The sequence below is a fragment of the Galeopterus variegatus genome, unplaced genomic scaffold (genome assembly GCF_000696425.1).
Source record: "Galeopterus variegatus unplaced genomic scaffold, G_variegatus-3.0.2 Scaffold465, whole genome shotgun sequence".
In the NCBI taxonomy this organism is placed as follows: domain Eukaryota; kingdom Metazoa; phylum Chordata; class Mammalia; order Dermoptera; family Cynocephalidae; genus Galeopterus; species Galeopterus variegatus.
In genome coordinates, this window is record NW_007726576.1 from 207,332 (window position 1) to 232,161 (window position 24,830).

Here is a 24,830-nt window from a genome sequence, read left to right on the forward strand (position 1 = left end):
GTTGCGATCCGTTGCCGGTCACAAAAAAAGACAAAAAGACAAAAAAAAAAAAAAAAACTAAATGTAATCGGGCTGGCCCGGTGGCGCACTGCTACAGTACGCTGCTTGGGAGCGCGGCGGCGCTCCCGCCGAGGGTTCCGATCCCACATACAGACCGGCCGCTCACTGGCTGAGCGAGGAGCGGGGGCAACACCGAGGGGTGCGATCCCGTAGCCGGTCCCGGTCCGGTATGGGCGCAACACTGAGGGTTGCGATCCGTTGCCGGTCACAAAAAAAGACAAAAAGACAAAAAAAAAAAAAAAAACTAAATGTAATAAAGACAACAATAGCTTCACATTTCTTCAACTCTGGTTTTACTGCCAACTGCATCTTCATGTATATTAGTCCATTTTTTTTCTTTTTGTCTTTTTTCGTGTCCGGCAATGGACCGCAACCCTCAGTGTTGTGCCCATACCGGACCGGGACCGGCAACGGGATCGCAACCCTCGGTGCTGCGCCCGCCCCTCACTCAGCCAGTGAGCGGGAACCGGTCTGTATGTGGGATCCGAACCCTCGGCGGGAGCGCCGCCGCGCTCCCAAGCAGCGTACTGTAGCAGTGCGCCACCGGGCCGGCCCCCTATATTAGTCCATTTTTGTTGCTTATAACAAAGTACACTGAACTGGGTGAACAAAGCACACTGAACTGGGTGATTTATAAAGAAAAAATGAAATGTATTGCTTACAGTTTCTGAGGGTGGGAAGTCCAAAGTTCATCTGGTGGAGGCGACAGTGACCCAGGAGGTCTCACATGGCAAGACGGTGGAAGCAGAGGGAGCAGAGAGAGAGGGAGACAGACTCTCCTCTTCTTTTAAAGCCCTCAGAACCATGCCCTTGATGACCATTTTTAATCCATTCACTAATGCAAGGTCCTGCAATCCAATCACCTCTTCAAGGCTCCACCTTTCAATTACCATAATAGGACCTCCCACCTTCTCAACAGTCACAGTGGGGGCTAAGTTTCTAATACATAAAACTTGGGGGACACAATTCAAGCTTCAGGGAGTTTTGGGGGGCCATAATTCAATCCACTACATTCCGCCCCGGGCCCCCCAAAACTCATGTCCTTTTCACATGCAAATGCATTCATTTCATCCCCAAAGTCTTAACTTGTTTCAACTCAAGAGTCCAAAGTTCAAAGTCCCATTGTGAAATCAATACAAGTTATTTACTTCCAAGATACAGTGGTGGGACAAACATAGGGTAAATATTCCCATTCCAAAAGGGAGAAATAGGCCAAAAGAAAGGGGTAACAGGTCCCAAACAAGTAGTCTGAAACCCAGCAGGATATACACTAAATCTTAAAGCTGGTGAATCTTGTAACTTGACTCCATTTTCAACATCCTCTGTACACTGGTGTGTATGTGAGAGGGACATGAGTTTTGGGGGGCCAGGGGCAGAATGCTGGAGTTTAGATGACTTGTCCCCGCCACAGCCCATGTGGAAATTTGATCCCCAATGTGGCAGTGCTGGAAACTGATTGAGTCATGGGGGCGGATCCCTCATGAATGGATTAATGCTCTCCCTGGGGGTGGGGGAATTAACGAGTGAGTTCTCGCTCTATTAGTTCCCACAAGAGCAGTTTGTGTAAAAGACCCTAGCACCTTCTCTCTCTCTCTTGCTTCCTCTCGCCATGTGATCTGCTTGTACCCGCCGGCTGCCTGCCACTTTCCACCATGAGTTGAAGCAGCCTGCAGCCCATGCTAGATGCAGCTGTCCCAGAATCTTTTGTTCTCTCCTGACCCCCAGTGGACTGGATGATTCCCACCCACATTGAGGGTGGGTCTTTCCCACCCAGTCCACTCAGACTCTCATAGTAACCTCTGCTGGAAACACCCTCATGGACACACCTAAAAAGATAGCTTTACCAGGTTTCTCAGCATTCCTTCATCTAACCAAATTGACACCTAGAATTCACTTTCACATCATGAAAAACTGAAGGGCAAAATTTCTGGTTTTCACAGGTTTTAGGATTTTGGAATGGTGGACCCACAGAGTACTTCAAAAAGTTCATGGAAAGATTTGTATTATCTTTTAATTCTATTTTTCCACAAACTTTTGAAGTACCACTGTATATCACCATCTGAAAGCACACACAAATTTATCAAAGGAGAATAAGAAAAGGTAAAATCTATTATATTTCTTTTAGGTTGCTACTGCAAAATATGTGATGGCCCTCAAATACACAGTAACTTACAGCCATGTACTACTTCCCCACCTCTATTAACAGAATCTTAGGCAAATTCTACCTCAGGAGAGAATATAAATAAAACACAAATTAAGACAACTCTAGTTTTCTTCAGTAACAGTTCAGTATCTAACACCTGTTAGCAGCATAACATTACAATTTAGACCTGTAAACAAAACTTTGAAGAGGTTTTGCCTGTCATCTACCACATTTCAATATACATAGGATGTGAAACTGAAGATCCTTTCTGACCTTTGGGCTCAAACCTGTTGAATCTATTCAGAACCAGAGGTCATTACTTAAAGCTGATTTTCATGTTTATTGTGGAAAGCAGACTTACCCAGATTCATACACATGTGAATGAAGTTTACCTAAAACCTGTAAAGAATGACCTCTTTTTATGAGATGATTCCAAAGAATGAGTAGTTTTACTATTTAACAAGTTAGAAAGACATCAGACCTACTATTCACAGAGGCAAGACATTTTTCTGTTTACATGTAGATCAGAATGGATCTACAGCCAGATGTGGCTATACATCATGCCCCATAATGTGAATTCATTTATTTTCAATTGGCAAGGAAGAAATGATGTCGTCCCGATTATCGTATATATTTAGTGGCAAATATACAACTTTGTTAGACCTGTTATAAAAGATACATGAGTTTTGAGTGGCTTGTCTGTACCCTTTTTTCCTCTATAATTGTTTTTGGTTTTGGTACACAGTTTTGGAGAACTTGAAGGTTTTTAGGAACATATACAAGAATACTTCAAAAAGTCCATGGAAAAACGATTAAAAGAATATGAATCTCTCTGTGAACCTTTTGAAGTAGCCTTGTACTTAAAAGAATACAAGATAATAATATACTAGTATTTCCAAATAGATAAATTCTTCTTTGTCTTTCTTGGAAAGCAAATAAAGGTTCCATAAAACTACCCTTACTATTTTGGAGGCACAACATTCTTCTGTCCGAGAACTACCACAACAGCTTTTCTTATTAATGTTATATGTGAAAGCAGCCATCACATTACTAACCTCCTGTATTCCAAGGCAAAGGTAATAGATGCTGTCAGGTGCATAAATCTCTCCATTTGGCCGTCGGATCTCATTGACAAAATGGGCTAACCCATAGTTAAGCTCAGCTGTGGTGTGACAGAGTAGATCCTCTTTTAACTTTACCGATTTAGCTATAAAGAAATAAAATAAAAATCAGTAATTGTTATTATTTACTGTCTTACGTAAGGTTAAGAAACTTTCTGAAATTAATGTATTCTTTATAAGCAAAATAAAATGGATTCTTAGAAGTGTTTTAAGCTACACTTAATGTTTTTTAAAATTAAAGGTAGTCAATAACAGAAATCTTGATATTAAATAGGACTTAGGAGAAACAAAATTGAAACACTTACGAGATTTTAGGTCATCTAATACCAGAAGATCTTCATCGAGTTGCCTAGTTTTGACCCAGTGTTTCCATGCATTTACACCATATGTGTATTTGAAAGGAAAGCTGTATTCTGAATTGTCAGAACTATCATCATGAGACTGGTATCCTGATACAGCTTTTCTCTTGGCTCCCTATTAGTAAAACACCATTGTAAAATCATTTTTAAAGCCTACATTATTTTATGACTCATATATAAGCCATCCCTCAACAACGGCAAATTAAAGAGAAATATATTTATTTGCTTAGAATTGACTGGTATTCCTGAAACTAACAATAGTTTGATATCTATAACATTTCTTGAAAGACACCTCCAGGAATATCATGTTTCTAAATAAACCACTTGTATAGCAAAATCATATTAAATTTTACTCTGAGAGTCAGTACTAATGATGAGAAAATAATATAAGACAATGAATGAACTAATAATCTACAATAAAAGGAATCTAAATATTAATGAAAGAGAAACTGAAGAACTTTTCAACAATTCAACATTATAGGAAATGACCACTCAACTCTTCACTTTCTTGATGGTACTGTGTTTGCAGTGCAAAAGTTTAATTTTAATGTAGTCCAATTTATTTATTTTTTTCTTTTTCTTCCTTGTGTTTCTGGTGTTGTATCTAAGAAACTATGCCTAACCCTCCTAAGAGTTTTCTATTTTAGCTCTTACATTAGAGGTCTCTGACCTATCTTGAGTTAATTTTTGTATGTGGTGTCAAGCAGGAGTCTACTTTTCATTCTACTGCAGGTACTTACTGCTTTTTCAGTTCTCTTTCTTTCTAAGGAAATTTGTGAAAGCCAACTTCCTTAATGTATCTTTTGATCTTGCTTTATGTTGGAAATCAGAAACACAGAAAGTTGTTGATAGAATATTACACCTGTTAATACCTTCAGATTTGATCTACCTGAATGATCAAACTGTCCAGCACTTCTTTCTATGTGTTGGTGTGCTTAAAAGAGACCAGATACTTCATCCTTGCTGATTAAGCTCACCGAAAATAGTGGTGGAAAAAACAGCTCCCTAGAAAATAGTCTCAATCCTTGTCAAAAAATTGAATTTACATTTTTAGTAAATGTTTTTATTCTGATCTTATAACAAGATAAATTTAAAAAGAAAAACTAAGTGGCAATAATATCCACTCTTCTTCTATGATAAAACAACTAACTCTGAGACATTTTTATTACAACAGAAATAAATTACCTATTAAAGTTTTTTTCAACTTAGAAAACAAAGTACCTTCCCATATTATATGTATATTATTACACACCAAAATTTTGTGTATGCTCCTCTGTGCCTTTAGAGATACTGCTATACAGAGACATTAAGTGAATGCAAGAATACTCATAAAATTTATACCTTTTTTTTAGATCGAGGTCTGGGCTGTTCCTCATATTCTTCTCCAAAAACAGGTGGTAATAGAAATTCATTTTCCACATCAAGCTCCTCAGCAGCTGACAATCAAATCAGAACTTTTATTTCAAACGTATTATCACAGGCTATGTTACACACAGCCAACAAAGAACTAACCACAGAATGGGAACAAGCATTCGCAAATGGGGATAACCTGGCCTAGGCTGGACCTAACACGGTCTGTGAGTTCTCATAAACCCTGTTCAGACTCCTAAAAAGCCATAAGTATTATGAATACCAACACAGGATTTTCATGGGAATGTGTAATATCAGAAAAATTATTATAACCTAAAATTCAATTATAAGATCTAAATGGTCTCAAAGCAAATCTGTTTCAATGTATTAAATCTTTTTCCAAAAACAAAATTTTTACATTCTACTCAATGTGCTCATGAACTATCCATAGATTAATAAAGAAAAATGAAACATTTCTTTTATAAAAGACCTGAAAGTAATTTTTTCCCCTTGAAGGTGAACTTAATTTGCAAAAAGATCTTTAAAAAACAGTTTTTTAAATTAAAAAAGACACAAACACTACTTTATTCTCTTCTCTATCTTCAAACTTTCCATAATAAATTGCTTTCAGAATGTTATTTTTTAAGGCTCTAAGAAATTCTTTTTAAGTCCCTACACTTCAATCTTATCTCTCACTTCAGGAGTTAACTGTTAATTTTTATTTGGAAAACAAATAAAAACATTAAAGGCAATGACACAAACATTAAATGCTTAATGATCACAACCACAGTTATGACTCCATAACTAAATTCCATAACAATGAAGTAGCATTTTTAGTACCTCTGGGAAAATCTATTTCAATATCCAAATCTGGTTCATATGGTACATCAGGCATGTTGGACTGTGTCTCTGGGTCAGAGTTCTTCAAGAGGTCTGAACCAATTATATCTGTTTCAATAATTACACCTGTAATCAATCCATAATATCATTAGAAATCAAAATAAAAAACCCCAATAGTATTTGTATTTAATCCGGCAAAAGAAAATCATTTAATTGTAAATGTAATACAAGAATACTTATGCCACAATAGAAAAAGGCATATAGCTATCTTATAATGTAAACTATTATAAACTTCATAATTATAATTAGATAATCATAAATACATGAAAACTTTTAATCCTATAAACTTTATCTCCTTCATAAGTTAATAGGCATGCTCAGTAGTAAGACAAGCTCAATATGCAGAGAACTTCTGAAAGCAATCTCTAGGTAACTGCAATTTTCAACACTCTTTTTGAATTTTGACCATAGTTTCCCACATCTTTCAATACATGCTTATTAACAATGGCCTTCTAATGTTTTCATCAGTTGTTTTCAAATATTCCTGTGCGTTAACTGCAGTAAGAAATGCATTTTATCCAGTACATGCTACAGGGTAATGGTGGGAAACAGACAGACACACATACACACACTGGAAACAAATTTCACAAAACAATATTTATCCTTTACATGAGGGACTCTTGCATATATTTTTTATCCTGTTCCACTTCTTTAAAAAAACAGTGGTTGCAACCCACTAAATTAAGTTCACAACTCCTTGACACAGTGCTTCACAAACACTCGTCACATATTATGAAATCCACAGAAAATCATAGCGTTTCAGTTGTCCTCCAGGTAAAAGTAATCAGGCAGTTCATGGTTGAAACAAGACTCTGGGTGTCACCAGAGGGCTAAGGGTAGGAATAAATATTCCAAGAGACGTAGAATCACCCACAACACATTCACCATGCTACACCATGTAGCAAGCACTGCCCTAACAGGGGTTCAGATAATCCCTGGTGTAGATAATGCACATTATTTTATTAGTATAAGCAATAAAACAAAATAACTAGTACAAAATAAGAGTCTGGCTCAGGCCGGCCCGGTGGCGCACTGCTACAGTGCGCCGCTTGGGAGTGCGGTGGCGCTCCTGCCGAGGGTTCGGATCCCACATACAGACCGGTTCCCGCTCACTGGCTGAGCGAGGTGTGGGAGCAACACCGAGGGTTGCGATCCGTTGCTGGTCCCAGTCCGGTACGGGCGCAACACTGAGGGTTGCGATCCGTTGCCGGACACGAAAAAAGACAAAAAGGAAAAAAAAAAAAAAAAGTCTGGCTCATTATTAAAGCCCACTACAAGTTAGTTCTGTATCTGTGCTACTCCATTAACAAGAATAATTTTGAGTTGATTTTGCAAATCAAATTCTGTTATTGTTAAAACAGAGAACATACAAATTCCTGCTCTGGAGATTGGGTGTGGCATTAAAGGGCACCGGGCTCGATATAGTGTGAATCTCTTAATATAAAGTACATTTTTGTTATAATGCTTCCCTCCACTCCAATATCAAGTTGAAGCACAATGATATGCCCCAGGAAATACTGTAACAATTACAACACATAAAAAACCAACAATACACTTATTCACAAGGTGTAATACAGTGTAGCTCACTGTTAATGTTGGTAGCCTCTGGTTTCCCCTCGTCTTCAGTCATCATGTCTGTCATTGTAAGCAACTCTGCATCAAGAGAATCTGAAGAAACTTTGCTTTTCAGGTCCTCAATTGCTGCAGGGATCTTCTCACTGCTGTCCAATGGAGCAGGCAAAAAAACAGGAACTGGCACCTAATTAACCAAACCATTTAGTGTTCAGTTTATTAAACATTAAAAGATATTTTTTCAAATTAAAAATTATTCTGAGACATAATCTACTTTATAATACCACACTGGGTGAAAGCTTTGGAAAGGACACATATAGAACCTAAGATGTCAACTGTGACATGAAAAGCCCAGAATACAAACAGCTACCTTTTAAAACAAAAATTAAAAGAAAATAATTTTTAAGTTATTTCTATCCCCTAGGGGACTATAATAGCCAAGGCCTGACAATGTGTTCTAAGTACTACAAGGGATTTGGAATGGAATAATGTAATGATATTTTACATGAAACTCTGTGTCTCAGTTCTAAACCTGACGACTTCAGAAATATTTCTTTCAAAATGAACCCAAATATAAAACACAATAGGCTTAAAGCAGACATGTGCTAAACTTCACTCCCATTAAACACAAAGCAATCATGACAACAGAGATTCAACCAAATCTAAATTAGTTGTTGAAAAAGGCAAAGATGATTTTACTAGCTCCACTAAGCTAGTAATTGCAACTACACTGTTCTCCCATGTGTGCCTGATAAATCTGAAAATGAAAAACAACTTAGAATTTGACTTACAGGAACAGGAACTGTAGTAGGAACAGGAATATTCTGACTGTACATGTGCATAGGTACTGGGATATACACAGGCACAGGGATAGGCACTGGAACATATTCTGTCTTCCAATTATCATCTAGATACACAAAGTGTGTTTAAGGAAAAATGTTAACACTATATATAGCTGTTCAATGTTAAAATAATTTGATAACAAAGAAAAACCTAACTACCTCAGAACGCATTAAAAAAAAATTCCCAGGTTTTACAAGATTAGGTACCTTAAAAATAACAAAACAGAAAGCAGGAGCTATTCTAATTTATAGAGAGCTCAAATAGAATTTAGGCTATTTTTTGTTTAAAAAAAAAATCCTTTGAAAACATCATATATTTCCAGAAACCCTACCATCCTTCCCTCATTCTCTCCCCAAAAAGATTTAATCAGTTAGAATAGAGCTAACATTGTAAATTTAATGAAAATAATTATTTGAATTATTTCACCTCATTGTGACAGGAAAAAAATAGAATTATCATACAAATCACACTTAGATGATTTTCTCAAAGGGAACACTGTAATTTTAGTAGGCCAAAGAACATTTTTGATACAATAGTTTTTCACTTTTGACTTAATTTGTATTCTAGACCTTTATCAGAGATTTAGTGGTATTTAGATTTAGATATCTCTAAATTTAGAGATTTAGATTATTTTAAACGCTGTATTTTCAAGGTAATGTCTAAAAATGGATAAGCAAAATCAACAGAAGATGACAAAATGACCAAATAAATCTATTCTGTAGCCTGTCGTTCAAGAAAAACATGTACTTCATTAAGTGAGATGTAACTATAGGGAAGTCAATTTTCCTGTTACCTGTCTGACAAGATTTGGTCTGCATGTGAGGTTTACAGTAAGTAGCTTTTGTCATTGTTAAAGGTTTGCAAAGAACGGCTTTGTTCTTCATCTCTTTGTTAGGTGTTGGTGAAGGGGGTGGTGCTGAACCCTACAGAGAAACAAAGAGAAACATTTTTACTTTTGCCTCTAATTTTCATTACTTCCTGGTGCTAATGAAAATCTGGTTTCTAAGCCATACAGAGAAAAACACACAGAAGTGAGAGTATAACCAAATTATTCTATTATCACTGTGCTTACCATAGTCTTTTTTGTTTGTTTGTTTTTGTCTTTTTCGTGACCGGTAAGGGGATCGCAACCCTTGGTGTGGTGTCACCCGCACTGCGCTCAGCCAGTGAGCGCGCCTGCCATCACTATAAAGGATCCAAACCTGCGGCAGGAGCGACGCTGCGGACTCTCCCCAGTGCGCCATGGGCTCCGCCCTTACCATAGTCTTAATATGGAAGGATCAATGCGAATCTATCCTAAGGACTGGCAAAGTAATAGCCATTATTCATTCCATAGATTTGTGTTACCTTCAAAGCATTTTTTAAGGAGAATATGAAAAAACAATTCTCACTTTTCAGTACAAAATCAAGGTTGTTAACCCAAACTGTGAAAATAATTAGGCTCTTTTAAATTTATTTGAGAAAACTTCTTGCAGTTGTTATGGCTGACACTCTAGCTCCCTCTACTGGATAAACAGCTTAAAATATGATGCTAATTTGGAAAGGCAAGAAAATGATGAAAAGAATGACCAAAGGAATCATCAAACTTAAAGATGTGTATTTCCTGTGGCCCAGCAACTGCAACTTTAGAAACCTTATCCTATAGATACAGTCGCTCAGGTGTTTTACACCAGTTTCACTGTAGCATTATTTGCATTACAAACAAAACAAAACAAAAGCCTACTTAAGAAAAATCTGACATAACTGAAGATCTGTCCATAAGAGACTGAAGGTAAGGTACACTCAGTATAATTTACTGATATGGGAAAAAAGCATATACAGAATATAATACAGTCAATCCTTATTATTCACAGTAGTTATATTCTATACAGTTGCCTGGAACCCAGAATTCGCAAATATTGAACCACTGCTCCATGGGGAAATACAGGATTAGGTTCCTATGAGCCTCTGGTCACAACATATCCATCAACTGATAAATACATAAACTTGTTTCTGTTTAAACACACTTTACTTAATATTTCTTACAAATAACTATATTTAGTATTTCTTTATAACAAAACAATATTTCAATCACAGCATTTTAGGGCCAGCCGGTTAGCACCCTTGGTAGACAGTGTTGATAACGTCAAGGTCAAGGGTTTGGATCCCTGTACAGGCCAACCACCAAAAAAAGAGAAGACTCTAATACCAATCACAGCATTTTTGTGTAATGTATTCTACTGTACTGACACTTTCAACTCTTTAACTTAGTCATACACACAGAGTACACAAATACAATACTCACACACAGCACACACATTACTGTACAGTATTCACACACAGCACACACACACTACACAATACTCACACAGTACACATTTTGTACACTAACCACACACAGTACACACATATTGTATACTGTACAGTAATGCAAATAAAGTCCTGAAAACATTAAACAAAGATTAAGCATTTAAAGTTTTCTAAAAACATTAAAATTTTATTGTGGATGGACCTGCAGGATGTGTGATAGAGCAGGGTACTGTGTGGTTTAACCTCTTGACCTTGGCATGGCCCGTGAAAACCAAAGGATAAGTTGGTATAACTGGCACTTGTGACTTGTTAAGTGTCAGCAATTTTTCCTCCCAAACTGGCTCCCAAAATTGTCAGCCTTGATTGCTTGGCTTTTTCCCTCAAATCTTGAAGCATCTCGATGTAAGGCATGTATGCAGTGGTGCTAAAATTTGAGGCTGTGCTCAAGCATAGGGTCACATTTTTCCATGTTGTTGACAATTTCTCCTAAGCCAAAATTCCATTCCAATATTATCTTCCTTCATGTTGCCAAGGCCTTCTCCACTCATTTGCTGAACAATATGCATTATGTTTTTAACATTCTTTATATTTTCTGCAACACCTTCAAAACCTTTGAAATTTTTCACACGGTCTGGCCAAACATTTTCCCAAGAGTTACTGAAAGTAGCCTGCTTGATGTTGCCCGAGGCTGTGTCAACACTGTCACTAAGTTGCATCGAGTGACTGACTTCCAGTACTCCATCATGGTGGCCTCCTTGTTGGCATCAAGAGCCTGGCAAGCCTTGACATAAACTCCCTCATGAAGTGTGCCTTGAAAGCTTTTAGTGTGCCCTGAGCAAGGGGCTGAATAAGAGACAGTATTTGAAGGCATGAAAAGAACTCCTGTGTTGGGGTGGGCATTTTCAAGTCCTTCACAGCAGTGGGCTGGGTCATTATCCAATAATTAAGCCTTGAAGGCAAAGTTTTCACCCTGGAGATAGTGTTCACCTTCTTGGATGAACAGTTGTGGAAGCAGTTGTGGAACCGATCCTAGAATATTTAGACACCATCCATGTTTTTTGTCCCACCTCCAATGGAATGACATAATATTCATGTTTTTCCCTGTAAGCACTCATGAATGTTAGGCTCTGTACATCATTAGGGGTTTGCCCTTGGCACTGGTATACAATAGTGAGGTTGCACAGACTTTGAATGATTTAAAGCCAGGGGCTTTGGAGACCACTTGCATTATACAGGTTTGTTTGCCAACAACTTTGTAAAAATAAGCCAGTCTCATTAACATTGAAAACTAGCTCTTCTATATATGTATAACACTTAGCAGAACCCATCTCACTTTCAAGTTTAACATTTTCCGCACCATACTGCCTGAAAATACTCAAGCCAGCCAGCACTAGCTGAGAAGAATTTGACATTTTCCTAATCCTGGCTCATATGTTGTGAGCTGAAAGTCTCACAACAACACCGTTCACCATGCTTTTATTAAATCGGTCATAATCTCATGAATCCACAAATTCAGTCACTATTCTATCTTTTCCACAGCTTCACCAACACTAGAACTGTTACTTTATTTTTTTAGAACTGTTATTCTAGCACTTGGAGTGGCCTCACATACAGACTGACAAATTTCCTCTTCTTTTCTCTAGCTGTACTGTATTGTTGATCCACTAATATTGAACTCATAACAACAGCACTGTAACTCACACCTGGATGAAACTTATGTAAGAAGTATTTTCTCTGTAAGGCACATTACAGCTTTGTTGTGGTTAGGGACACCGGACAGTACTCCAGCACCATGCTTGTGGGCCCTTGTAAACAGCAAAATCATAAACACAAAGCACAAAAATGCAAAAACATGGCATTAATTAGGCCATGAAAAGGATACTTGTTCATAGTATGAACTGAAACAAGAAGGTACATAGCATCGCCTTGTTCTACCTCAACTGGGAACATGAGCGTCATGTGCATCGAACAACTCAAAATTTTCGCCTCTTTGCACATCTGCAAATGACTGTGAAAGCACCTTAAGTATTGGTTCAGGGGTACAAACAAATTTTGACGGGTAGGCAAATTTGCAAATATGGAATCCATGAATAATGAAGATCGACTGTACCTTAAAAAATTTATCTGGGCATTTTTTGAAAGATCTGGAAGGGTAGAGTATATATATATATATATACAAAATTGTTTATAGTGGAAATGTTACTAGTTACAAATTATACATATACATATACATTTGTATATACATATACAAATTATACAAGGGGACTGGCACTAGGATGAGCTTATTCCAGATTCATCAGAATTTCAAACCACATACTTCATTAGTTGTAAGAGAAAGAGCCTTGTCTGAACAAGGAGCTAAGGAACTCGGTTCTAACACTACAGCTGTGTGACACTGGGTAAGTTTGATATGGACTGAAAAATACTCTGATATCCCCACTTAAGAACAAGGTGTCCAGGGCCGGCCCGTGGCTCACTTGGGAGAGTGCGGTGCTGATGACACCAAGGCCACGGGTTCAGATCCCATATAGGGATGGCTGGTTTGCTCACTGGGTGAGCGTGGTGCTGACAACACCAAGTCAAGGGTTGAGATCCCCTTACCGGTCATCTTTTTTTAAAAAAAAAAAGAACAAGGTGTCCAAAATCATAGATGTCTTAGGATTGCTCAATGTTGTACCTCTTGCCATTCTGCAAATATTACCTCATGTCAATTAACTATGCCACTTGGTGAAAACCTTTCCGTTTTAGAATGCTTTTTATTTTTCTGCTAGTCCATAGGCAGGATCTATAGCTACTTAAGCTGAATACTGGAGAAGGACCTGAAAAATGAAAATTATTATGACAAAAGCCATCACCTGCTGATTATCTGATGTATACCTGTAACTATGTAAAGCACAAAATCTTATTTCATTCTCCTAACACCACAAGAGGTAGGTCTTTTCATCACTCCCATTTTACAGATGAGGAAACTGAGACTCAGAAGTTACACAATCTGGCAAGGGTTACAGAGCTAAAAGTTCTGAAGTCAGGATTCAGGTAGATTCATCTGATGTCAAAGACTGCGTTACTAACTACTATACATACTGCCTCCACAAGGTCTGGAGCAAAACTACCTATGTTCAGTATTTACTATGTGACAACCCTGAGGTGGGTACCATTGTCATCCCAACTTTACAAAAGAGGGAACACACAAAGAACAGTGAAACAACGTTCCCAAAATTTATACAGCTAAGCTCTCATCCTTTGAAGTTCACGGGTGGGGAATCAGAAGATTACAAAAGCTCACAAAAAAGACTTCTAAAACAAAAAGCCCAGCTGAAATGGCAGCCTGACTTCCCAACTAATCACGCTCCCTCCATCCTTCTGTCAGTCACTTAATACGATTCAAGGGCTGTGGGGGAAAAACACTTAATATTGTGCTGGTAGAGGGAGTTTCTTGAAGCACTGGTCAAAAGCTTATTCCTTTGACACAAGATTGGGGAGCTACCCTATGGCTGCACAAAGATAACAAAATAGGGAATAATCATCTCTATATTCCTCATCATAGATGAATGTGCCTGGTATTAAAATCGGATAATTCAGCTGAATACTTCATGCACTTCTCAATTATCTGACTTAAAAATGTTATTTCCACAAGGGGGGCATAGGGGAATAGGGGGAGCTTCAACTCAAATACCATTTACATGTCTATCTCCCCAGTGCGGATAGAGATTATCATTAATTCACTTTTATATTCTTGGCACATATGAAAGTCTCTGGTATTATTCTAATTTAGCTGAATACTTCCACTGTCTCAACAAAGGAAAGTAAACATCCTTTATTATGATGATCAGATTAAATTGGCCTAATTATTTTTTGTCCCCACATTATAAAAATAACAATTTAGCATACCACTTAATCAATACTTACTGTCATTTTGGTTCGGGATGTCTGACAACCCTGATCTAAAAAACACAAACAAATTTAAAATAAGACAAATATCACTTTCTTCAGAATTTTCTAAATCCCTATTTCTTATGAAATTTCACTGATTTTTTTAAAAGTTAGTGAAGAAAATATTTTAAGGTACTTTAAGAATCTGAAATTTGAATAAAAGTGTAGAACTACAGTGCTAAATAAGTGGAATTAAACCTTTTCTCATTTTGCCCCCTCTGAAAGAATACATTGCTTTGGGGGAATTACTACGTTTTTAGATTTATCTCTTAAATAAAATAAAAAGTCACAGCTTCTAAAGAGTTTTTATTGTTTCTCCCAACCTGCCACCAGCACATACAATTTGCTAAAAATGGTTTTCATCTAAAATTGCAAATAATATTTGATAGGTACATAAATACTCCTTTTAAAAATTTTGTCTTAATACTGGTTAGGTTCTCTCCACCCCCAACTAGGCCTTATTTTCTCAATTAGCATTAAATTTTTAGAAGAGAATAAAATAAATGGCAATACATCTATAGAAACATCAAAGAGGATATTCTGACCCAGAGAAACTATATGGAATTTAAATTGCTGTTAAATTATCTCCAAAATCAACTATTTATTATCAGTGATTTGGATTCAAAACTAAGAAAATAAAGACTGATGTACAGGGTTTTCAAGTAATATCTAAATTATTACATACCATAATGCAAGTTTTCGGGTCCTTTCTGAGTTGTCATGTTGGGCTCGTTTTGCTGACAGTAGAAACGTAGTAAGCAATGTTGATCGCAGAAATGTTTCATTTCCCCACGCCACTGCACTCGCTCTTTAAGAGTTCCTTGAGATTTACAACAGTCACATCTTGCAGCCTTAATAAAAAAAAGGTTTCAGATATTTCAAATTAGAAGATTTAAAACATCACACATGTATAACTATTTTTAAAGATTTCTGGGCCAAGCCCGTGGCACACTCGGGAGAGTGCAGTGCTGGTTCGGATCCTATATGGGGATGGCCGGTGCGCTAACTGGCTGAGCGTGGTGCGGCCGGTCTCAAAAAGGCCAAAAAATAAAAAATAAAAATAAATAAATAAATAAAGATTTCTGAAAGTTTTTCTGTGATTATTGCCAAATGTAATAATAAAACAATGTCTGACAAATAAAATTATAAATCATACACATACAGTAAAATCCACAATAAATAAAACTTTTTTAAAAAAATGGAGCAATTTGTCTAATTGACAAAGTTCCCTTATCTAATTACCAGAAGTCAAAGACCAGCATTACAAGGACAGGACAACTAAATGAAATTTGGTAGGCCAAATTAATACAACATTATTTAAATATTTAAAATAATTTTGAGGGCCATAATGATATACTGTAGAAGTCTCCTACAGTCACATTATACTGAAAATTTCTGATTAATGAAAAGATTTCCTAGGTTAACTGTACAAGACCAGAGTAATTTTAAAGCAAGCTCTTTAAATGATGGGAAATTTATGGATGTTCTATTTTTGTTTTTTAACAGTTTAATATAAATTTGAAAAGCTTTAATAAATACATTGATTTAATTTTAATAAGAACTTCATGTTTTAAAACACTCAGTGTTTAACTACAGTCATGCAACCGTGGACTGTATATAGTAAGGTGGTCCCATAGATTACAAGGAGCTGAAAACTTCCTATCACCTACTGACAATATTCGGCCATTGTAACACACTGCATCACTCATGTAGAAGCCGGATAGCCACCTAGGTGTGTAGTAAACTATTCTATCTAGGTTTGTGTAAGTATACCCTAATGAGGTTCGCAAAACGACACATCTCTCAGCACGTATCCCCATCATTAAGTGACATGACTGTATTAAAAAGCAATATCATCTTTGGACAACCAATTTGACCTACATTTAGGAAAACAATCAGCCCAAACTAGTTCATAACTTAACATTAAAAAAAACCCAAAAAACTAAAATTCATAGTTATACTTTATGATGCAAAGGTGAATCAATAATCTAAAGACAGACTTTTATGTTTTAGAGATCCCATTTTCACTACTTCTTAACATCTTGATCAATGAATGGACGAAAAGATATAAATGATTAATTTCAAATATAGTTCTTTCCACAATTAAGTTTCTGATCTAGAAATGAACTACTGTAACTTTTTAAATTACCTGTTGGCATAACAGCTTAGAAATTTTGATAAAGCAACAAATATTAAGTATTTCACAGTTCATAATAATTGTGGCTGTGGCTTTTCCTCTGTTACTCTAAATAATGGAGAGTTTATACTGTGAATTTTGAAATCTCTCTCACTTTGTCTCAACAGGAGTTCTACGAATAAATACCATGTCAAAATTCCTAGTCAGGAATATTAACAAATGATTGTGTTGGTAAACAGGTCTTATATAACAAACATACCCCAATGTTAGAACACGGGCTCTTTTTTTCTCCAGGTCAGTTATTTCTCCTGCTGAATAAATGTTAAATGAATGAAGATTTGTAGCATAAATTATGACTGGTTTTTTTTGTTTGTTTGTTTGTTTTCCTTTTTTGTCCTTTTTCGTGTCCGGCAACGGATCGCAACCCTCAGTGTCACGCCCGTACCGGACCGGGACCGGCAATGGGACCGCAACCCTCGGTGTTGCGCCCACACCTCGCTCAGCCAGTGAGCGGGAACTGGTCTGCATGTGGGATCCGAACCCTCGGCGGGAGCGCCGCTGCGCTCCCAAGTGGCGCACTGTAGCAGTGCGCCACCGGGCCGGCCCCGTAAATTGAGTGTTAAGTGATGCCAATATCACATCTTTTCTCCAAAAACATGTGAACCCAAATTTTACATTGCTAGTCGTATTATGTGGTAATCTCAGTAACAGTAGCACTTAATATCAACCTGGGTCATATTTTACTCAATAATGAAAAAAATCTCTAATCTAAAATTCTCAAGCAGCCAAAGATTGTTCTTCAAAATAACCCAGAAATGTTCCAGGTTCCAATTTCTTTCCCCCTTTTATAATTTATATTCAAAGAAAAGACAGGGCACGAAGTAAGGAAATGGAAGCTTAACACCTACTCACTGACTGACCAGTGCAAGAACAAAGCAGAAGTGAAACTGCAGCCTGACCATCTCATCCACTGAGAACCTCAATTAAAAGCCAACACTTACATCTATTCCCTACAATCCTCACAATAGCCCCGCAAAATGGGGACTGGTAACTAAGGCTCAAAAGGAATGAATGACTTGCACTTAAGGTCAGATATTAAAAATGCAGAGACACGACTCAAAGCAGACAACCAAAGTCAAAACCTGGGGTTTATCCTGTACACTAAGTTATAAAGACAATGGAAAGACAAAATGAGTTACTACAAATGATTAGAAAACAGAAACCCTAATAAAAGTAAAAGGCTGCAAGAAGGCTCTCAATTTAACATCTAAAACCCAAATCAATTTGTACAAAATTTACTCAAATCATTACATGCAATCCGCTGACTCTTGGTACATGGTAATATTTTCATTTACACAAATAATTTAGAAGGCCAAGGGCATAAAATAAGACCCATTCAGGGGCCGGCCCGGTGGCGCACTGTGCTAGTGCGCCACTTGGGAAGCGCAGAGGTGCTCCCGCCGAGGGTTCGGATCCCACATACAGACCGGTTCCCGCTCACTGGCTGAGCGAGGCGCGGGGGCAACACCGAGGGTTGCGATCCCGCTGCCGGTCCCGGTCCGGTACGGGGCGACACTGAGGGTTGCCATCCGTTGCTGGACACGGAAAAAGACAAAAAAAAAAAAATAAGACCCATTCCACCAAAGTAATCTGAACAATGAAATCACTTCATCATTCTGTAACTACAGACACTTGGTTTTTATAGTAACAATGAAGTTCCTTTCTTCCAGAAGGTTCAAAACAAATTTAGATGATTCTCTCTATCCTATGAAAAAAGGGGAGAGATTAATGCTGATTTACAAATGGAAACAAAATAAGCACATATTTTTTCAGACTGAGAGGAAAATGAGAACTCAATAAATCCAAGCGTAGTGCCATAATCAAAATTTTGGAGGTTGTGAATTTCTTTTTTTGTTTCTTTTATATCCACTCATTCAAACTCCCAGTAAAGCATCTGGAACTGAGGTAAACTGTGAGGGCCAACTTAAAAACATCATTAATGACCATCATTCCTTACCAATACCAGTACCATTCCGGACCCCCCACCACTGGCCACCCACAAAAGAAACCTTTTAGGAAGGTTTAACATAAGAACGAAAAAAAATGTGACATAAGTCTCTGGTTTAAAAAATACTACATCATCATCTACTTTGTGGTTCTCTCATCATTGTGGTAAATTAAGAATTCATGTTATGGGAAAAAAAGAAACAGTAACTGGTTCAGATAATCTACACAACAGACAGGTACTAAACTCTGATTCAAAAACCCTAACCCAACCTATCAGCTAAGCAGAAATTTCATTTTCAATAATTAACAAAAGGTCATTCAGTCTATACTGATGAAGTCCCTTACATTTCTTGGATAGTTTCAACTTCTCCTAACTGGTTGATATATACATGCTTGCAACTCTCCTATCCATTATTCCCTATTTCATCAAACAGAACTCATTTTGCAGGGGGAAACCATGAATATAAATGAAATAGGGGGATTTTACAAACATTTTTAAAACTTATTATTTACAACTTCCAAATATAGCTTTCCAAGTACAGTGGAGTGGGGAAAAAAAAAAAAAAAAAAAAAGCAGTGATTAAAAAAAGTAGGAAATTGGGTACAATGCAAAGCATTTAAGTAAAAGGAATTCTTCAGTTACCCAAAAAAACACATTTGTTTTTTTCCAAAAAACACATTTAAAGCTAGAATATTGGATATTCTTTCTAAAATTAATTTTTAAAAATTATTGCCAAATTTACTACCCGTTTGCAAAACAAATCAAAACCTGCGTTAGAAAACTGTGCAAACTGAAGTAATAAAGTTTTAAAAAAGCTTAGCTCTAATAAGAAGTGCTGTGATGTATCCTTGGAAAATAGTGGACTTGTAAAAACATTATCTTCACCACACATCAAACACATTCTAGCTATTATTCCATCACAAAAAGAAATCCTTCTTCAAAAATTACACAGATCAAAAGAACTATCTTCCCACTTGATTTCATATTATGCCTGGAAACATTCACTTTAAGGAAAAGTAAAATCTACCTCTCCTTCTATAAAGCTATCTGGGAGAAGAAAAAGACAACTTTATTCTCAGCATTTTTTTGGTTCATGATATCAACAGATTTTTTAAATTCCAATTTAGAAGAAACAGTATTTAATAAATCTCTATTTTAATCCAGAAGCAAACCATTATATGAACCAGAAAACACAGATCATTCAAAATGTCTTATCAAATAAAAGAAACATAAGCAGAAACTTTAAAAACATAATAGTAAATATTTAAATTAAGTAAATAAATAAAAATGTAAAAGTTATTTATACTTTAGGTAGTCTCTCAATCTAAAGCACAAAGACAAAAGAAGATAAAAATACAATGTGTGTGCTCTACTGTTTAGGTTGCAAGTGTTCATGACTAAATGTGAAATAACATCCAGATTAGCTAGATTGCTGTTTTTCTTTGATGAGGCACTTTTTTGGGGGATTGAAGTTTATTTCTCTCATAACCTAGAATGACTAGTAAAAGTCACAGTTTTAATGGACTAAAATCCATTAGTGGATTTTAATGGACTAAAATCTAAAAATTTGAGTATTTAAGTAAAGATAAACTGTGGAAAGCAAGGAGGTCAAAAAACCATAATTAGTTGGGCCGGCCCAGTGGTGCACTCGGTAGAGGGTGGCGCTCCCGCCGAGGGTTCGGATCCCATATAGAGACCGGTCCACTCACTGGTTGAGCGCGGTGCGGGCGCGACACCAAGGGTTGCGATCCCGTTACCGGTCACGAAAAAAGACAAAAAGGAAAAAAAAAAAGAAAACCATAATTAGGGTGGACTCAATTTACCACATTTTCAAGATGATGATATAACAGTAGCAGTGAACAGAAGGGACTCATGAGAGGTAAAAGAAATATAATCTGATTCAAGTAGAAAGCACAGAGGATAAAGTTACTCTTTGATTACAGTAATGGATGCCTGCACAGAAAGGCCAAGGACGAATGAGGAGGGGCAACTCTTCACATGTCCAAGGCTGTATGTATTGTATACTGATTGCATGTAAAAATCAGCATTATTTGTTTTATAAATTCCTGCCGTGTGACAAAAAAACTCTTATTACCTTTATTCCTCAGATTAGTACAATTAATATAATACTACAGTGTATATTATACAAAGATTTAAAATAAGACAAGGAATTCATAATAGAAATGTGTTTACGTACAGAAGACTGACATTAAACATAACTACATAATTATAACCAGATATTTAACTAATACATTCTTAAATTCTCTGAAATGCACTGCTTCACTGAATCTTCATCACTGAACATAAATGAAAGCATTAAAAACAATTATCCTTTAAAATAAGTAGCAAGGGGCCGGCCCAGTGGCGCACTGGAGAGTGCGCCGCTTGGGAGCATGGCGGCGCTCCCGCCGAGGGTTCGGATCCCATGTGGAGACCGGTTCCTGCTCACTGGCTGAGCGCGGTGCGGGCACAACACCGAGGGTTGCGATCCCGTTGCCGGTCCCCGATACAGGCGCGACACCGAGGGTTGCGATCCCGTTACCGGTCAGTAAAAAAGACAAAAAGGAAAAAAATAAAATAAAATAAAATAAGTAGCAAAATGGAGCAAATGACAAATCTACAATAATGTGGTCATTTGCTTCCCTGAAACAGAAGAAAAAAACAATAGATCTTTATTGTTTTGAGATTAACCTAAACAAATTCTCAAGAATAAAACTTCCTAAAAGAAAGGTGCATTTGTGTCTGCTAAACTAAAATCGAGTATTTAAAGTCATCAAAATAACATTTTCTGAGTCATTTCTCAAAAACGCTGCCGAACAGAACCAAAGATTGGTTGAGACTAAAAGGAATGCATGTTAGAAGGTTATTAGTATGTTTGTCTTATGTGTATTTCTTAAATTTGAACTTTAATTTTTAAGGTATAAATTACTCAGAAGTAACAGTAAAATAATGAAGTAACTTTTTAAAAAAGTGCACCAAAACACTCACCACCTCAATTACTCTACTTCTGACAACTTAAGAGTACTCATATCTTCCTCTTATTTATAAAATGCTAGTTAATATGTTGAACTGTAGATATTCACAAACCACAAACCAAGAGTCATTCCTGCAACTCTCCTAGTAGTATTCCAAAACTAATCACCTTCATAAAATGAACTAGACAGTATTCTCCACACTTCAACCACTTTACTGTTTCTTTCCTTTGAGGTATCATGCAATTTTGAAGTCATGAAGATGCCTGTCTGCACATGCTTTAGAACTGCGTCCATAATGAAGCTTTAGCATTGAGATGTTTCCACGTTATCGATATAGGAATTAATAACTTTTGCTTGGGTAATATCTGACTATCCAAAGTTCAAATTTACACTCATTTTCTTATCTAGAAAGAAACTAATGCAATAGGCCAAGAGATTTATCTTGACTTTTTAAAAGTATATTTTAATAAGACACAAACACCACAAAAACTTATTTACAGTTTCAAATTAAATGTTTTTAGTCTCTACGTATTGAGTGCCCTTTCAGTAATGAATGTTTCCAAAAATCCAAAATAAAAAGGCAAAAAAGGGGTCGAGCCCGTGGTGCACTCGGGAGAGTGCGGTGCTGGGAGCGCAGCAGCGCTCCCGCCGTGGGTTCGGATCCTATATAGGGATGACCGGTGCGCTCACTGGCTGCGAGCGGTGCAGCCAGTCTCAAAAAAAGGATAAAAAAAAAAAAAAGGCAAAAAAGAACAAAGTGTTTTTAAAACATATCCCAACTATCCAAAACATTTACTTACTAATGTTCAACACTGATAATGTAGTCATCAAAAATACTTCTATTCAGTAAAATAAAGACACAACAAATTTTAGAGAAATAATCTATTTTGTTAAACTACACTGCTGAAAATACAGGTACAGCCTAGTCTTTGGTAATGCCTAACTTAAAAAAGTGCAAATACTACGTCAAGTTATAAAGAACAAACTGAAATAACAAAATAATTTTTTTTTCCCCTTTTTGTCTTTTTTCGTGACCAGCAACGGATCATAACCCTCAGTGTCACGCCCGTACCGGACCGGGACCGGCAACGGGATCGCAACCCTTGGTGTTGCGCCCGCACCTCGCTCAGCCAGTGAGCGGCTGGTCTGTATGTGGGATCCGAACCCTCAGCGGGAGCGCCACCACACTCCCAAGCGCACTGCTACAGTGCGCCACCGGGCCGGCCCTGAAATAACAAAATAATTTTAATGAATAGTATAGTCAGGACTACACCTAAAGTGTGTACATTTTAAAAATAAATGAGATTACCATATTTGTAGTGGTAATAGCTACAAAGTTTTTAAAAAGACTAACACAGTATCTGCTGTAATAAAAATTTGGAGTTACTTGCCTTGTAGTACCAATCCTGGAATTTTTTACAGCAGTCCTCACCGCAGAAATCTCTCACGACACCATCAAGTTCTTTAGTTGCTCCCTTCTTACACAGCTGAGAACAGTAGTTGCAAGTAACACATCTCAGTCCTAAACGTCTTGCAAAATCCTGTTTGTACAATAGCTTACAGCCTGAAAAATATAAGGTTTTCACATTAAAACAAATAATACATGAAAAACTATTTTTTGAGCTGACACAGATCTTATAACTCAAGTAGATTATTAGCTCTAGAAAGAGTCCTATAAATTAACATATAAAGTCTCTCCTGATCAAAACTATAAAATCTACTGTGATCAACACCAACCTATAAAAATTAGAACAGAATACAAAATATTATACCAGGTAATGTAATATTCTCTAACATATGGGTTTAAATAATTAATGTTTTCAGACACTAAAATCTAGTAATGTCTCAGAACTATTTTATTTGCTCTATTTAAATCGAATTTTGTTTAAGTATCAGAGTCAGCACACCACAAATAGGCATTTTAGAAAAATGAAACAATGCAGACTACTGGGAGGCTATCAGTAAACTTATAGGTATGTTCAGCTTAAGTAGGCATTTTAGCCAAATTTTCTGGCTTCCACCTCACTCTGTCAAAGACTTTAACAGAAGTAAAAGTGGTTTATTTACTTGTCCAGAGAAAATATTTCATTTGTTCCTTTAAATATTTATTTTACCTACTACATAAATGTTTTATGTTAAGTATTTTTACATATCTACCTTATTTATTCCTTATATATTTCTGAGGGTTAAATAATCTTCCGTACTTTTTAACTCATGCCGTGCCAAGTAAGTAGAATGATCTTCCACTCTTATTTATCTAATGAAACTCTATTCATCCTTTAATAAGGAGCTCAAATTATACTCCACCACAAACTCTGCCCTCACCAACCTAGTTTTACATGATCTTTCCTATCTGTGAACATGACTGCAATTGTTTGCTATATAATTTTTTGGCAATCATTTATGTACTGTCCTATGACTTTTCTGTTACCTTGAAATATATTTTAAGACATTTTTAGAAATTTACCTTTATTAGCTTTATCTAACTAGATTTTGATGGTAGTACTAAGTATTACATGTTTTGTTATTTCTGACAGGTTCCAGCAGGGAACTAGGTACAGTAAGAGAAAGCAAAAAATAGGTCATTTAAGAGGAAAAAAACACATCCTTTTTAACTTTTTACTATTCATCTAAAATGTTAAAGTCCCTCCAACAGAAAATTAAGTTCTTAAATGTCGATTATCTATTTGCTACTAATTGTCGATTCATTTTAGTAAAATCCATATAGCCTGAATGGTACCACACCGTTGATACGTATGTGAGCAATCAACATGAATACATTCAGACTTACGATCAATAAGACTGTCACTTCACAAAAACTCAGGTGTGAATCAATCTCTTCAATGAAACATTACAAAATTTATCATTTTTCATTTGTTTTAAATAACAGTAAAACATGGTTACCTTTTATTCCAGGTGAAATGTACCAATTGAACTTAAATAGGAATGCCTTGTTTTATAAGTATACCCTCTTACATACATAACTTTATATAACATGTGAAAAGAATAAATGGAGGCACTAGTTCAATGGACTAATAAATCTTTTGATTTTTGCTGTCATTCCCTACTGCTGGCATTTAGGATTTTCCAACCTTTCTCTTGCCCAAACTAGCAGTAGAAATCCATAGAAAAAGTAGATC

At 36.6% G+C, this 24,830-nt stretch overlaps 1 protein-coding gene across 3 annotated transcripts in view; it reads right to left on the bottom strand.

Moving 5' to 3' along the window:
• The window catches only part of ZMYM2 (zinc finger, MYM-type 2), a 112,732-nt gene that overhangs the window by 14,306 nt on the left and 73,596 nt on the right, over nucleotides 1-24,830 (bottom strand). For all 3 annotated transcript variants that reach the window (XM_008569087.1, XM_008569086.1, XM_008569085.1), the window contains 10 exons: nucleotides 23,082-23,254; nucleotides 15,256-15,421; nucleotides 14,547-14,581; nucleotides 9,142-9,271; nucleotides 8,297-8,412; nucleotides 7,521-7,692; nucleotides 5,874-5,999; nucleotides 5,025-5,119; nucleotides 3,630-3,798; nucleotides 3,259-3,410 (listed from right to left, as the gene is read on the bottom strand). In XM_008569087.1, the coding sequence (XP_008567309.1) occupies nucleotides 3,259-3,410; nucleotides 3,630-3,798; nucleotides 5,025-5,119; nucleotides 5,874-5,999; nucleotides 7,521-7,692; nucleotides 8,297-8,412; nucleotides 9,142-9,271; nucleotides 14,547-14,581; nucleotides 15,256-15,421; nucleotides 23,082-23,254 (1,334 nt within the window). The remainder of the gene's footprint in view (nucleotides 1-3,258; nucleotides 3,411-3,629; nucleotides 3,799-5,024; nucleotides 5,120-5,873; nucleotides 6,000-7,520; nucleotides 7,693-8,296; nucleotides 8,413-9,141; nucleotides 9,272-14,546; nucleotides 14,582-15,255; nucleotides 15,422-23,081; nucleotides 23,255-24,830) is intronic.